Below are 15,115 nucleotides of genomic sequence, written 5' to 3'. Positions count from 1 at the left end.
ATAATAATTTAAAATAATAATTTTTAATTTAAAAGAAAGATAAAATACAGGGGTTGATCACCACAAAAACTCAACCCATAAGAATGCAAAACTCAACCCATAAGAATGCAAAGCAGAGCAGAGCAGTATGTAATAATTGTATGTAATAATTGTGTGAGAAGGTGAGGGTAATGAATGTGATTTTAGGCGAAGTAATACGACCATATCCAAATAACATTCATTTGGGGGCGGCCAAAATAACACCCACAACGAACCTGAACAGGCCCAGAATTAGAAAGCAAAGCCTTTCTTTCACGCGCACACCCTCTCTTCTTCCATTCCTTCTCCCGATCTTTCCTTCTTCTTTCCCTCTCTCTCTCTCTCTCGCTTACTCGCGCGTTCTTTCCCTGTTCTTGGTTTGATCTCTGCGAGGGAGCTGGAGGAGGAGGAGGAGACGGGACGGCGGAAGCCTTAGCGGAGGATGCGATCGGATGAAGAGGAGGGGGACGAGGAGGTGGAGAAGAGAGGAAGGAGTTGCGCCGGCTCAGGCTCCGGCGGTCACTGATGGCTCTGCAGATGTCCTGGCAGCAGCCGAATCAGCAACGCCGGAAGGCTCCACTTGGGCTTAAGAATCTCGGCAACTCCTGTTACCTCAATAGCGTCCTACAGTGCCTTTGTTACACACCTCCGTTAGGGCAGTTCTGTCTCTCTTCTCAGCATTCATCTCGTTGTAAGGGCTTCTTGGCTTTTGCTTCAATGGTTTTTTCTTGTTTGCCCTTTTGATTTTCGAGGATTTGGGATTTGATTGATTTGATTGCCTGGCAGGTAAGAACTGGGCTGTTGGTGGGGAAAAGGAGTGCCCTTTTTGCATCTTGGAGCGGCAGATCACGCGGTGCCTGAGCTTTGAGGGGCCAAGCGAAGCCCCCTCTAAGATCCACAAGTGTCTTACCCTCTTTGCTGATTCCTTTCGCTGGGGCCGCCAGGAAGACGCCCATGAGTTCCTCCGTTATGTTATTGACGCTTGCCACAACTCATGCTTGAAGCTTCTCACCAAATCGGTGCCTGGAAAGGAGAATGCATGTCCCGTGGGCTCTGGAGCAAACACTGTGATGAAGGAGATTTTTGGTGGAGCGTTGCTTAGCCAGGTGAAATGCCTTTCCTGCAAGGGGGAGTCTAACAAGACCGATGAGATGATGGATGTCAGCCTTGACCTTTTTCAGTGCTCCTCTCTCAATGATGCCCTCGGCCGATTCTTCCAATCTGAGGTTCTTGATGGAAACAATAAGTACAGCTGTAGCAAGTAAGCATTTAGATATCACAGTAGTGAGATTTTTTTTTTTTTGGTTTACTTCAATAACGAGGTCATCATTATGCTGCATCTTTTACTGTGTTTAGTTGCAAGAAGCTTACAGTGGCCAGGAAGCAGATGTTTATACTCCGTGCTCCCAATGTTCTTGTTATTCAGCTTAAGGTAGATTCTGTCCTTGTGGTTCTTTTGTTTTTGTTTTTGTTTTTGTTTTGGTACCCATACTAATTTTATTAATTTTGTATTGCAAATCTGTTTAGAGATTTGAAGCTATAAATGGTGGGAAGATCAACAGGAATATTGACTTTCAAGAGGGGTTGGTACTTTCAAGATTTATGTCTACTCGAAGTCAGGTGCGTCTAGTGCAATTATTCAAGGATTTCAGTAGGTTCTTATTTGGGTAACACATGCATATATAACTGTATATGGATTATGGATATATCTAGAAATAATCCAGCAAGTTAATTATTATTTCATCTGTTATCTTGGAGATGAACTCTTTAGAAACTTTTTTTAACCTGTGAATTGATTACTCTGATCTTTGAAATGGTTGAATCATTTATTTGCTTGATTTTGCAGTCCTCTCCTGGCGTAGATCATTGTGCTTTTTGGAGTTGAATAACTGAACATATAATCTTCCTTCTTTTGCTATATAAAATTTGACTAAATCAATTGAATTATGTAAATTTTCAAGAGTTTAACAATTGTTAATTGTTATTGATGGATGAAAAATCACTCCCAGCCTTAAGCAAACATAGTGTAACACTATAGTTGTATCTAAGATGCATTTGTTTTCTTATTCTAACCCTCTGCTTTCTTACCTGAGGAAATTTCTATAGATTGTGAATATTGATCAGAGGTGAACTAGTCTGAAATTATTTGTCCAGTTAGATACTTCTTTTTGTATATTATGTGTTTTAGTAACCAAGTTATAGTTTTTCCCTTTTTATAAACTTTTTAGATCCTGTGAAGGTACCCAAAAAAAGAATATATATATATATATATATACATATTGAGAATCAACAGCTGATTTACACATACTGCATATATTCAAAATGAGTGTTGTAACTAGTCAACTATGTGTGTCTAGGAACAGGCAGAACTTTTTCTCATGCCCAACCACTTTTCCTTCACAGCATATTTCTCTAAGTGTGGACTTCAAACATTGTTTTCTTCCTTTAAATGAAGATATCTTTTGTCGGTTGTCTTGTGTAGATAGAAACTTATATTGGCTGCTTATTTATGTGGACCCGTTCACATAAATACTGAATGCTGAATTTGGTTCTTGTCTTATGTCATACACAAGATATTTTGCGTAAAACAGAGAACGATGTTCAAAATTTTGGGGTTTTGTCTAGTGCCATATGGTTTGCAAATTATTGGTGTTTTACTTGCTGGCTTTCTATTAGAGTGTTAGGTATGGTTATGTTACTATATCAAAGTTTTTAAAGGTTTCTATTTCTCATGTCATCTAATTCATTATTACATCGAATGCAGGATCCACAACCTGAGTATAATCTTTTTGGCAGCATTGTGCATTCAGGTTATTCACGCGAGTCTGGACATTATTATGCATATGTCAAGGTTTCCTTGCTGTCTTTCACAAGTTTGTGCTTTTAATTGATTCCAGGATCTTGGAATCATGATACTTCTGTTGACACATTTTTCTTGTTTCTGATTACAAATTTTGTTCTGTAGGATGCTTCAGGTCGCTGGTATTGCTGCAATGATACTTATGTTTCACCCTCAAGCTCACAGGAAGTTTTGTCAGAGAAGGTTTACATACTTTTCTACATACGTAGTAACCAAAACCCAATTTCTGGTAAACCTAGTTTATCAAGCAGTGCTGGGAAGTCGTCTGATTGCAATCGAAATGATTTACCTCCATGCCTGAAGACTACAGTGCAGAAGCCGAATGAAATTTCCAAATCAGCTATAAAACAGAATGGTGGCTTTCCTGTGAAGGCTGTTTCAACCTTTGTAAAGACTAGTAAACAGCCTCCAACTCCAAGTACACAAAGCAAGATTTCTAGCTTGAATAATTTTGAGACAAAAAGTGCTGCTGCAAATGGAAATGGCAACCACATTCATCTTAGTGGGCCTAATGGAAGGTCTAATGTTCTCGAAGAAGCACGCACTGACAAAAAGAAAAAAGTTCAACCTGTAGGCTGCGGTGTGGATGAATCTAGAATAGTGCAAAGGACAAAGAACCTAAATGGTATTAATGGGAGTGTTTCATCTAGTGTGGTAGACCATAGTAAACAGCTGACATCATCAGGCTCAAATGGCACTTTAACAAAGGATCAGGTTAAGTTAAAAGAATATGACACCAACAGAACTCATACTATGGTTATTTCAAGAGGTGAAAATGAGAGTGAGCATGCATCTTCCAACATGGTTGGCACATGCAATGCTGGTATGAAGAGAAAATTATACAATGAGGAAAGGTCTGACACCTCATTGCAACCTAGCGAGAAGTCTTGCAATTTGACGGGGAAAAATAGCCAATTGCAAAACTCATACCCCAATAAGCATTCTCCTGAGGAACTTGAGAAACTAAAAGAAGTGTAAGTTTAATTTTTTCCTTTCAATTTGAACTCATTCTTCATTGCAATTGGGTATGTGTTTGTTTAATTTGAGCTCAGTCTCATGATTTATTCTTTTTTTCCTCATTTGATATTGAGAATGTCTCCACATGTTTTATTATGGGAAAATAAACCCTTTGTATTTATGCTGTGTCTGTGTATTCGTTACACTAATATAAAGTGACCCTCTGTTCTTGTGCTTATATTATGAAGTATAATTCCCCATGTTACGATAAACGATGATTACAAACTCGAATGCATTTTGTTTTGGTTTCACTATTATATTGTTTCCTCTGAATTAGATTGCTGGCTTTCAGGCTTGCTGGAGGGGTTCGTGCAGATTTGCAATCCTGTGGTTGGGTGGATAAAGTAGATGCTTTCATGAGCGCCAGAAAAAAGTTATGTAGATCAACAATGGGCAACCTTTGTAGTGATAACGAATTAAGGTCAGTAGATTCCATCATTCTAATTTTTGTTATATGCGCTTGCTTATTTTTGGGACTTTTTAAATTGTCCTGGTTTTTTTGGGAGACTGAAGTAGCTTGTTTTGGCACACTTGTTTCTCTTCTAGGCCAGTATAACTTGTTAGTTTTCTATTGAGTTTTAACATTCACCCTCAATGTGCACCAACTGATCTACAAGTATGGAAGATGGAAATAATGGCATGTGAAGTGGTAGATATCTGTTGCGCAGCTTAGGATTGGGCTATGCCCCCTAAAACTGGACTTTGCAATTTAATATTCTTTGGATGGATGTATTCCCTATATTACATGTGCCACATTAATTAGAAGTCCCTATGCACCTCTATGTTTTGTAAATAGGATAGCATTGGCTTCTAGTTTCCTGATTGTCATATCAAATTACAGGATGAATTGAGAATGAAATTTTAGTTTGTCCTCTCCGTCATTGTCCTAGTTCAATAGCACATCTGACTTTATCCATTTCATTCAGAAATCTGTTAAGTGTAGATTTTAATTATTATACTGACAAGGGTCAAGGGCCCTTATATTCATTAAGCATTTTATTATGAAATATTGCAGAACCAATGCAAAAACATTGGGTTGTTTTTAGTCTATTATTGTGGCAGTTACGATGCACGCTTTATTGTTGTGCTCAAAAGACGAATTTCAGTTATGTGCACCTGTCATCTGAGTATGTTCATCTTGAGGAATCCTTCCTTCTGCCCCAGCTACTCTTTGGTGGAGAATTGTATTTGTCTTGTATATCACCTCATCCAAGACAAGCCGTTATGTTGAAGCTTCTTCATCGTCATGGCCATTTAATATTTCCCTTGATTGTGTATAAGAGAATCCCCTGTAACTTGTAGCAGGCCAATGAACATTTAGTATTACCACTCAGTGACATGATGGGCTTTTATACATTAATTTGGGTATAAGAGAATTAATGCATAGTTAGTAATAGCTGTCCTACAGCTGGAGATGGTTGTACTTGATGATCCCTGTATATTAACACCAAGTGAAAGGAATCACTTTCCAGAAAATTTCTTTTTTTCCATGTTAATCTTCTTACACTACCTGGTGTGATATGAGTACCAAAAGTTGGCTTTTCCATTTTTTTTCGCAGCATAGGCAGCAGCATTAACTTTGAAAACTGACCTCTCTAGCAAGGCAACCCTATATAGTTGCCACCAGTGGATAAAGCCATTTGAGAACAATTTGGATTTAATTTTGATATTATGAATTTCACTTCTCTTTCTGGTGTTGTGTATTAATAGTTACATTTCTCTTTCTGCATTCTCCTTGGTGTCCAAACTCAAAGCAATTCCTTTAGACCCTGCCTTGTTTGTTGTCCGCAACATTCATGATTAACAATATAACCTTGATTTGTGAGAATGCACAAGGTTTCCTGATGTGCCATAAATAACCAGTATTTCTGTTTATTCAATGTTTCACTTGATTTTCATTTTACTTCCAAATTTAGAAGATAATATGCCATTGGAGGCTTTCTTTCTTGGAATCTGCTTCATTTGAATATATAACTATTGAGTTAGCACACTAACTTTGTCAAATATGTCAGTTGCTTGCGATGCTGTCGACCAAAAGAGAATTGTCACTATGTCAATGTGCTTCATATGTTTGCTCATGTTTGTACTACTCTTGTCCGTATTTTTCTAAGTATTTGTTAGAGTAAATCTGCTTCTATGGGATCTTCCCAAATATTTTAAAAGCACATTGAAAGGATGGTGTAACTGTGTAATAATTTGTGGTTTGGAATTAACCAATCAATCAATATAAGGCTAACTCCAAGAAAGAGTTTGAAGGAAGAATATATTTGACTAACTTCTAATAAATTTATTATGAAACGGTAGGCAATCCTCTTCTTCTCCATTTTCATAAAATTATCCTAATGTAGACTTTATAGAAGTCATTAAATTTTAGAAGCTGTAGTTAGGTGTCTGGTATTTGAAGAACTTCCTGAAGTTTTTATTAATTAAACTTAAATCAAAACAACAGCCTTATTGGCCTATTTAAACAGAACCAAGAGGTATACCTCATGATTACACATTATTAGGAAGAACCCAATCAACCTAAATCAGCCAGGATTATTTCCTTGATTACAGGAAGATTTTCTTGATTTGGATTATAATGGCCTGCCATAAATTGGGGAGAATAAGAACATAAAATATTCCTAAGATATGCTCATATTTTACCATAAAAGGACACCTAAATATCAGACCAATTTTGTCCAACTTTTCCACACTCTCCCTCAAGCTGGGTGATGGATGTCAATCATACCCAGTTTGGAATTCAAGTCTTCAAAATTGTGTCTAGGTAATGCTTTTGTGAATATGTCTGCTGTCTGCTGCTTACTTGGGACATAGGAGAGCTTGAGTATGCCTTGTTCAATTTTTTCTTTGATAAAGTGGCGATCAATCTCGACATGCTTGGTTCTATCATGATGAACTGGATTCCTTGCTATCTCAATGACAGCCTTGTTGTCACTCTGCAACATCATTGGAATCGGCTTGATTGCTCTAAGTTCTTCTAGCATTCTTCTAAGCCAAATTCCTTCGCAAATCCCATGGCACATTGCTCTGAATTCTGCCTCAGCACTGCTTCTTGCAACTACAACTTGTTTTTTACTTCTCCAAGTAACCATATTTCCCCAAACATATGTACAATACCCTGTTGTAGATCTGTGGTCAGTTAAAGAACTTGCCCAATCAGCATCGGTGAAAATGCTTACTTCTCGATCTGTTGATTTCCCAAAGAAGAGACCATTACCTGGACTTTGTCTTAGGTATCGTAAAATGTGAAAAACAGCCTCCAAGTGCTTCTCTGTTGGTTGATTCATGTATCTACTCACCATCCCCACAGCAAAACTTATATCTGGCCGAGTATGTGAGAGATAGATTAGTCTTCCCACTAGTCTTTGATATCTTCCTTTGTCTGCCAAACTTGCTTCTTCTTCCATTAAGTGCTTAGCGGTGGGTTCTATAGGAGTGAAGACTGGTTTGCAGTTCAACATGCCTGTCTCCTTTAGAAGATCCAGGGTATATTTCCGTTTGATATCTTCCTTTGTCTGCCAAACCATGCTCGATGTGACTGCTTAAGGCCATACAATGACTTCCTTAGCTTGCATACCTTTCCAAAGTTTTCATGAGTATCAAGTCCGGGTGGGACTTCCATATGTACTTCTTCTTCTAGATCACCGTTTAAGAAGGCATTTTTTATGTCTAGTTGTTGTAGTGGCCATTCTTGATTTGCTACAAGAGAGAGAAGAACACGGATTGAGTTGAGTTTTGCAACAGGAGCAAAGGTCTCCTCGTAATCGATACTGTAAGACTGTGTAAAACCCTTGGCGACAAGTCTGGCCTTGAATCGATTTATGCTTCCATCTGTGTTGTACTTGAATGCAAATACCCACTTGCACCCAACTACCTTCTTTCCAATAGGTAATTCTGTATACTCCCAGGTATTGTTCTTTTTAAGAGCATTTATTTTCTCCACAACTGCTTCCTTCCAGCTAGGCTGTTCTAGAGCTTTTTAAACATTTCTTGGGATCTGTATATCACTCAAAGACGAAGCAAATGCTTTGTATCCAGAAGATAAGTTGTCATAAGAAAGAAAGTTTCCAATTGGATATGAAGTGCATGTTCGCTTCTCTTTTCACAAAGCAATTGGCAGATCCAAATCATTAGGGCAATCAAAGGTAGAGGAATCATTACCTGTGTGGTGCTGTGGGCTTGATGAAGTTTCTTGACAATACTGTGGATGGGTGCAATTTTCAATCTCATTTTGGTCTTTTTGCCTCCTAGAATTGACAATCAGCTCTTTTTCTTTTAGATTCTCTTATACATTTGGGATAGGAGAAAAATGAGGATCATGGACAGGAGATGCTTGAAACAAATTAGGATTAGGATTGGATTCAATTGGGCTAGACATATTTGGAGGCAAGTTTGGAGCAATCTGACTAGACACACTAGGAAACATAGACACATTAGGAACCATAGAACGAATCTGATATTCCTCTATAGGATTCTCCTCCTGAATATCGGATTTGGGATAGAATGGTTGTTCTTCAAAGAATGTAACGCCCGTGGGGTTGTAGAACCTTTTTGTGACTGGAGAGTAACATTTGTACCCACTTTGATTTGATGAAATCCTAGGAAAATACACTTAATGGACCTAGAGTCAAGCTTGCTACTAGGATGATGAACATGGACAAATGACGTACAACTAAAGATTTTGAGTGGTAAATTAGAGTCATAAACCGAATGTGAGGATAGATGGTGATGAGAGATTGATATGGAGTTTGAAATTTTAGGATACAAGAAGGCATTCGATTAATCAAATATGTAGCAGTCATTACTGCTTCCCCCCAGAAAAGTTTTGGGACATGATTTGTCAACATTAGAGAACGTGTAACTTCCAACAAGTGTTTATTTTTCCGTTCAGCTATACCATTTTGTTGTGGCGTATCAACACAAGAACTAAGGTGAATAATACCATGTTTACTAAGATATGTCCCAAGGACGGAGTTAAAGAATTCTCTAGCATTATCAGTTTTCAAGATTTGGATTTTGGTGCGAAACTGGTTTTCAATCATTCTTTGAAAATTCTGAAAAATTTGCCCTACTTCTGATTTTCCTTCATTAAAAAGAGCCAAGTGATATGGGTATGATCATCTATGAATGTGACAAGCCATCGATGTCCCGAAATATTTTTGATTCTTGATGGTCCCCAAATATCACTATGGATCATATAAAAAGGATGAGATTTTTTGTATGGCTGAATAGGAAAGGAATTTCTAGGATGTTTAGATAACTGACAGATTTCACATTGAAAGACAAGACTTTTATTAATCAGATTTGGAAACGACATTTTCAAATATATAAAGCTTGGATGGCCTAACCTATAATGCCATAGCAAAGCACTTTCTCTATTTTGAGATGAGGCAGAACATGAAATTTTTTGTGGGAGACATCCAGGAGCTTCGGTCCTCAAGAGATAGAGTCCTGCACTCATTTTAGCATTGCCAATCGTCCTCCTAGAGCTCAAAGCCTGAAATTCATACAAGGTAGAAGAGAATTTAGTAACACAATTAAGATCCTTTGTAAGTTTACTAATAGACAACAAATTGTAGTCTAAATCAGGCACAAATAGGACTGATTTCAGAGTGATCTCCTTTGAAATGATAACTGAACCTATACCGGTCACTTCTGAGTGTTTCGTCGGCAATTTTGACAGATGTTCCATTTGTGGTAGATTTGAAATCAGTAAAGGTTGTAATATCTCCTGTCATGTGATCTGACGCTCCAGAATCAACGATCCACTATGTAGGATTTTTCTTTTCACTTAGAGCAGTATAGAAATTACCTTTCTGTGCCACAGTTGCTGTATTGCCTTCACTTGATTTAAGTGCACTCTGGATTGTGCTTTGCATCATTTTTCTTAAGGCTTCTATTTGTTCTTGGTTGAATGGATTAGTTCCTTCAGATTTCTGATTTTCAGTTGCTGCAACATTCCCGTGGCTTGCTTGAAATGATCGAGTGGAAGAAGGTTGCCAATTTGCTGGTTTACCGTGTATTTTCCAACACACTTCTTTCGTATGCCCCAGCTTTTTACAGTGCTCGCACCATGGACAGTTGCCTCGCCTTTGGGTTGTATTGCTGCCATGTTGATGTTGATGTCCTCCGCAGAAAGAGTTCAAGAATTGTCCCTTTACTGCAAGGGCTGATCCTTCTGTATTTGGCTCTCCTGTTGTCATTCCCAGTATTATCTTCTTCCGAGTCTCCTCCCTCCTTATTTCTGCAAACGACTCACGGACACTAGGCATAGGTTTGGTGTTAAGAATCCGTCCACGAACCTCATCAAGTTCCTGATTTAGCCCCAATAAAAACTTATAAATCCTTTCCTTCTCTTGGATTTGCTTATATCGTTTGCCATCTGCAACGCAGTTCCATGAGACATTCTCCAAGATGTCCAATTGTTGCCATCACCGCATCAATTGATTGAAATATTCTATGACTGATGACTCTCCTTGCCTCAGATCGCCTAGGATTCCCTTGATTTCAAACACAACAGAAGTTTCTTTGTTTGAGTATGTGTATTTCTTTTGCTGTCTTGTAATACATGAAGTTTTCACCCGTCTCATTGGTCATGGAGTTTAGCAGCCACGACATCACGAGGTTATTTTTCACCTTCCAAGTTCGATAGGCAGGGTTGTCCTCTTGTGGTTGAACTGCAACGCCAGTAAGATAATATTTCTTTCCTTTGCCGCACACAAAAATCATTACGGATTGAGACCATAAATTGAAATTATGGCCATTAATCTTGTGCCCATTAATTGGCATCAAGCTATTTTCTGAGATATTGGTAGCAAGAGTGGGGTTGGCCATTTGGCTGGAGTTTAGGTTGAATGTGCCACTCTTGGATTCACTTGCCATGGCAGATCTGATGAAGTTTGTCATTTGAGTATGACAACAGGCATGAAGAAGGGAAATGATTCAAAGTTTCAAACCTGCTCTGATACCATGAAGAACTTCCTGAAGTTTTTATTGATTAAGGGAGTGTTTGGTTGTTAGGAGTGGATTGGGGGAGGATTGGAATAGGAGTGAGATGAGGGGGAGTGGAGTAGGAGTGGATTACAGGAAGATTTTCCTGATTTGGATTATAATGGTCTGCCATAGATTGGATAGAATAAGAAGAGAAAATATTCCTAAGAATATGCTCATATTTTACCATAAAAGGACACCTAAATATCAGACCAATTTTGTCCAACTTTTCCACATTATTCTTCTTGAAAACCATATTTTTAATATTTTTAATTGAACAAATAGTCTGTCAACGTGGAAATGTAGTAAAATATTTCAGAAGTTGTATTTAATGCTGATCAGAATAGATCAGAATAATAAAGAGAAAGAATTCGTTATTAATAGAAATTCAAAGATAGGTGATAACCTTCTTGCTTCTGTGTAGAGTATCCTGGTATAAAATCTAAAGAAAACATAAGGATTTTGATAAAGAGGGAAAAAACATTAATGAAAAGATAAGATGGTTGACATGATAAAAGCCGTCTCAATGTCTTCAGAGACCAGGCACAGCAAAAACTGATGTAGTTTGAATAGACAGTTCTAGTTTACTCTAGTATATTTGATCTGATCTCTTACCTCAGGTTAAGATCAGGTTTCTTGATATCAGGTGATTTCATTACTTTCAAAATCATAACTTTTTCAAAATTGTTGTATATGCTGCATGAGGCAATGCTAAAATTAAATTGGAATGTAATGTTAGCATTTGGTTTATGAAATTCTCAGAAAATTAATGCAAGCAGTTGAACAATTTATCAAAATTTTACGATGCCTTTTTAATCTTTACATTTTTATAAAGAATGGGTCTTTTTTTTTCTTAAAAAAAAAGTAAGACACCACAAAATTGATTAATTGTTCTAGGTCTTATTCAACCTAACTTTTCTGTCCTGGTTTCATGTCTTCTGTTCCTTATTCTGATGAGAATGAAGGATGAATTTTTAGGTCTAATAAATGAAAGGTCAAAATAGGGAAATGCTTTTGAGTCCTATTCTAGCCCAATTAGGATGTTAGAACTCAGTGTTAATTATTTGTTGCCTCCCACACCTTTAATCATTATTCTGATATCTGTGGTAGTTGTCCTTGCATTTTGGAATGAAAATGGGTCGGCTGCCTGCGCTGGGTTGGGGGTTTGGCTTTTGCTTGTGCATTTGGTGAACATCAGTTTGCAGTTTGGGATGTCATTATGAAGTGACATGTTTAGCAATTTATTAAGCTTTAATTTGGAAATGGTTCAGGAAATTTCCTAAGTTGGAGCCAGCAACATTTGGGATAATTTTTATTAGATATATGGTATGGCTCAAAAAATAACTATATTAACAAACAAGAAATTAAATGTTAATTGTAAATTATTTTGAAAAAAAATATAATATCTGACATTTTCTTCTTTTGTATGTTTCATAGTATCAGTTTTCATTTTGATGAAAACATCAACTTAGCAGTTCCTACTCTTTCCCGTGTTAGTTTTAGTTTACGACATGGAATATCATTTAAAAATGATATATGTATATATATATATATTTACTTTAGTGAGTTTTGTGTGATATTCATGTAAATTTACCTTTATAAAAGGTATCCATCTGTCAGTGTGTGTGGATTATGATTGTATGCGTATATTACATGTTTATATTTTATTATAATAGATATGCATGTGTAAGTGGTTGTGTTCATTTGTATATGCATATATATATGTGAATATGCTTGCAGATTTGCATATAGAGATATGTGTGTGCGCGTGTGTGTTTCATGCTTTGGGCACGAGGTGCCTGCTATTGCACTCCCCTCATTCTAGCCTCCATGGACTCACTGACTTGTTCATAGAATGTTGTAGGACCTTGGTTTGGATCAGTGCCTTCCTCATCTTGTATAACTAACAGATTGCTCAGACACTAGAAGCAGCTTGTTAGGTACCATCACAGGCATTGTATTACCAGGCATGTTACATACCAATAAATAAGTGGCTAATTTAAGCACAAAAAGCAAAAATTACAGTGCCTCTTTTGCTTCACCTAATGACGCCAGCATCCCTAAAGTAGATGCCATGAAAATACTGCCTAACTTAAAAACATACAGAGGTGTGTTAAAATGTAAGTCCTTAAAATGGTGACAAACCTATGAAAAATAGTAACCTTCAGTCATGTGATGAACTGCATTGGATGCTGCTAGAATTATACTAGTGACCTTCCTGCATACCAGATAGTTTATATGACATCATTTATAAACTTGATGGGAAAGATTTTGCTCATCATGCATGAAAATTGCAATATTGTCAAGATTTAATTCTCTAATCCAAAAGGTTGTTAAGGTGTTGGTTTGTGAAGGAATTGGCATTAGCTTACCAAAGCTTAAATTTATGGATACCATCAAAAACAGAAATAGGATCTCCCTGGGCCTCCTTGTCCTTATATCACCCCTCATTTTATTCTCTTTATTCCCTAGCTCCATTAGGCTCTTGCGCTCTTTAACGCTGTGACTTGGTGAAATTGAGATTAGGGAGATAGATTTTTGATGCTGTACTTCTCTAGTCTTGAAGATGCATTCTGATGAAAACCTTTGAGTTAGCATATGTTTTTGCACCACATTTATCTCATAGGTCAAAGACTTCAATTTGTCCTTTATTGTTGATGAGTGTAAATGCCGATGGTGTAAATGGAATCTGATCAGTTGTAATGCCTTTGGCTTGGAAAGATTGCAGACAACTCTACCCCTAGAAAGAATCTAGTTTGAAACATAAGTTGCCTATGTTTTTATTTTATTTTATTATATATATATATATATATTAATTCAAGCAAAGATGAGCCATTTGAATGGCTTAAACCATTGTGACTTAGTTGAAATCTGATTCAACTAACATTATGAAGGAAAAGGAATATATTTAAATCACTGCCACCGTTCATTAAGTAGCAATTTAGAAATTAGGATAGATTAATTTCTTAGAACAGCTTTAATAAATCATTACTAGAATCCAAACTAAACCTACTTGAAACAAGCTCAAGCAACCTCTTGCTTATTTGCAGGTTGCTCATTTCGTTGATTACTGAACTCTATTTAAATTGCTCACAAGCAATTTAATTTTGTGGTAGCCCTGATAAATGCTCAAATGAGATATAGGAAATTTTTTTCCAATGCATTTAATTTTGCATGCTTATACTTATATCTGTAGTTTGTTGTAATACAGGGAACGGTTGATCAAGGATGCCAAGAGGGACTTTATTCCTCAAATTCCAGAATCACTAAAAGAGCTCCTCATTGGGCGGGTAACAAACTTCTTTTTTAAAGGAACCTTCTCATCCAAAGATGAAGGCTGAGCTGCCAAGAATGGGTATGACTTTCCAAATTCTATACATCACATTCCTTCTTGCACTTTTGCCAGCTTTATCTTAAATGAACACCTCTAATAAAATATCTCATTAAAAGCTTGATTGTTATCCAGCTTCTTGCGCTGCTGTTATGATGCATTCTGCATCTTGATTTTGCAAGTTCAGAAGGCACATTTCTCTAGTTTACAAGAAAGGCTAACGGCCCTAGTTTCAGTGGAAGTTTGACACCGTACCAAATTGGCATTCAGGGATCTTCTGCTGCTATTCAAATTTTGCGGGTTGGTGTTGAAATGTAGATTTTTTTGGTCAGTTGAATGAGAATTTACATTTCGGAGGCTCATACATATACCTTGTAGTGGAGATTGATTTTCGGAGTTATACCCATGTAAGATATCCATTTTGTTCATTCTGGTGATCATCAAATCATGGAAATTTGTAATTTTTATAACATCGGGTATTATATTCAATAGCAGATATGATAGTTGAGTTACTTAAACCCATCTTTACCAATGCCTGATATTATGATTTTTCGACGTCAATTAGCATGAATATTTTGATGTCAGTTATCAATCTTGGATATTCAGTGTATTGAAGGATGCATCAGTTTCATATGTTTCATTGACTATTGATCATCTGATAGTTCTCTTTTTTCTCTTCTTGTAATAAGCATGATTATTTTCTGGGCTCACTGATATCATATTGAGTGCCTTTGATGAATAATTTTTAAGGTATATACATATATATAAATATATATATATATATATGTATTTTTTTTTCACTTTGGACAATTGATCATTGTTTGCTTTTGGTTTGAGGAAGGGAAACAAAAGTCAAATTGAATGATGCATTTTTCTTCATTTAATTGTAAATCTTA

The 15,115-nt window shown here is 36.8% G+C and overlaps 1 protein-coding gene across 2 annotated transcripts; it reads left to right on the top strand.

Moving 5' to 3' along the window:
• Positions 1 to 230: 230 nt before the first annotated feature.
• On the top strand, positions 231 to 14,774 carry LOC120277278 (ubiquitin carboxyl-terminal hydrolase 25). 2 transcript variants are annotated; one of them, XM_039284053.1, is made up of 9 exons: positions 231 to 709; positions 805 to 1,279; positions 1,375 to 1,450; positions 1,546 to 1,638; positions 2,783 to 2,869; positions 2,984 to 3,852; positions 4,188 to 4,316; positions 14,100 to 14,243; positions 14,355 to 14,774. In XM_039284053.1, exons 1-8 carry the CDS (start codon positions 544 to 546, stop codon positions 14,227 to 14,229), a joined length of 2,025 nt encoding a protein of 674 aa, XP_039139987.1. In that variant the 5' UTR covers positions 231 to 543; the 3' UTR covers positions 14,230 to 14,243; positions 14,355 to 14,774. The 2 variants fall into 2 exon arrangements, with proteins under 2 accessions (XP_039139987.1, XP_039139988.1); XM_039284054.1 differs by lacking the exons at positions 14,100 to 14,243; positions 14,355 to 14,774 and adding an exon at positions 4,911 to 5,253.
• The last annotated feature ends 341 nt before the right edge of the window (positions 14,775 to 15,115 follow it).

The sequence above is a fragment of the Dioscorea cayenensis genome, chromosome 15 (assembly GCF_009730915.1).
Source record: "Dioscorea cayenensis subsp. rotundata cultivar TDr96_F1 chromosome 15, TDr96_F1_v2_PseudoChromosome.rev07_lg8_w22 25.fasta, whole genome shotgun sequence".
NCBI classification, from domain to species: domain Eukaryota; kingdom Viridiplantae; phylum Streptophyta; class Magnoliopsida; order Dioscoreales; family Dioscoreaceae; genus Dioscorea; species Dioscorea cayenensis.
The sequence above is the reverse complement of the archived record's forward strand: the minus strand, read 5'-3'. Positions and strand labels throughout refer to the sequence as shown.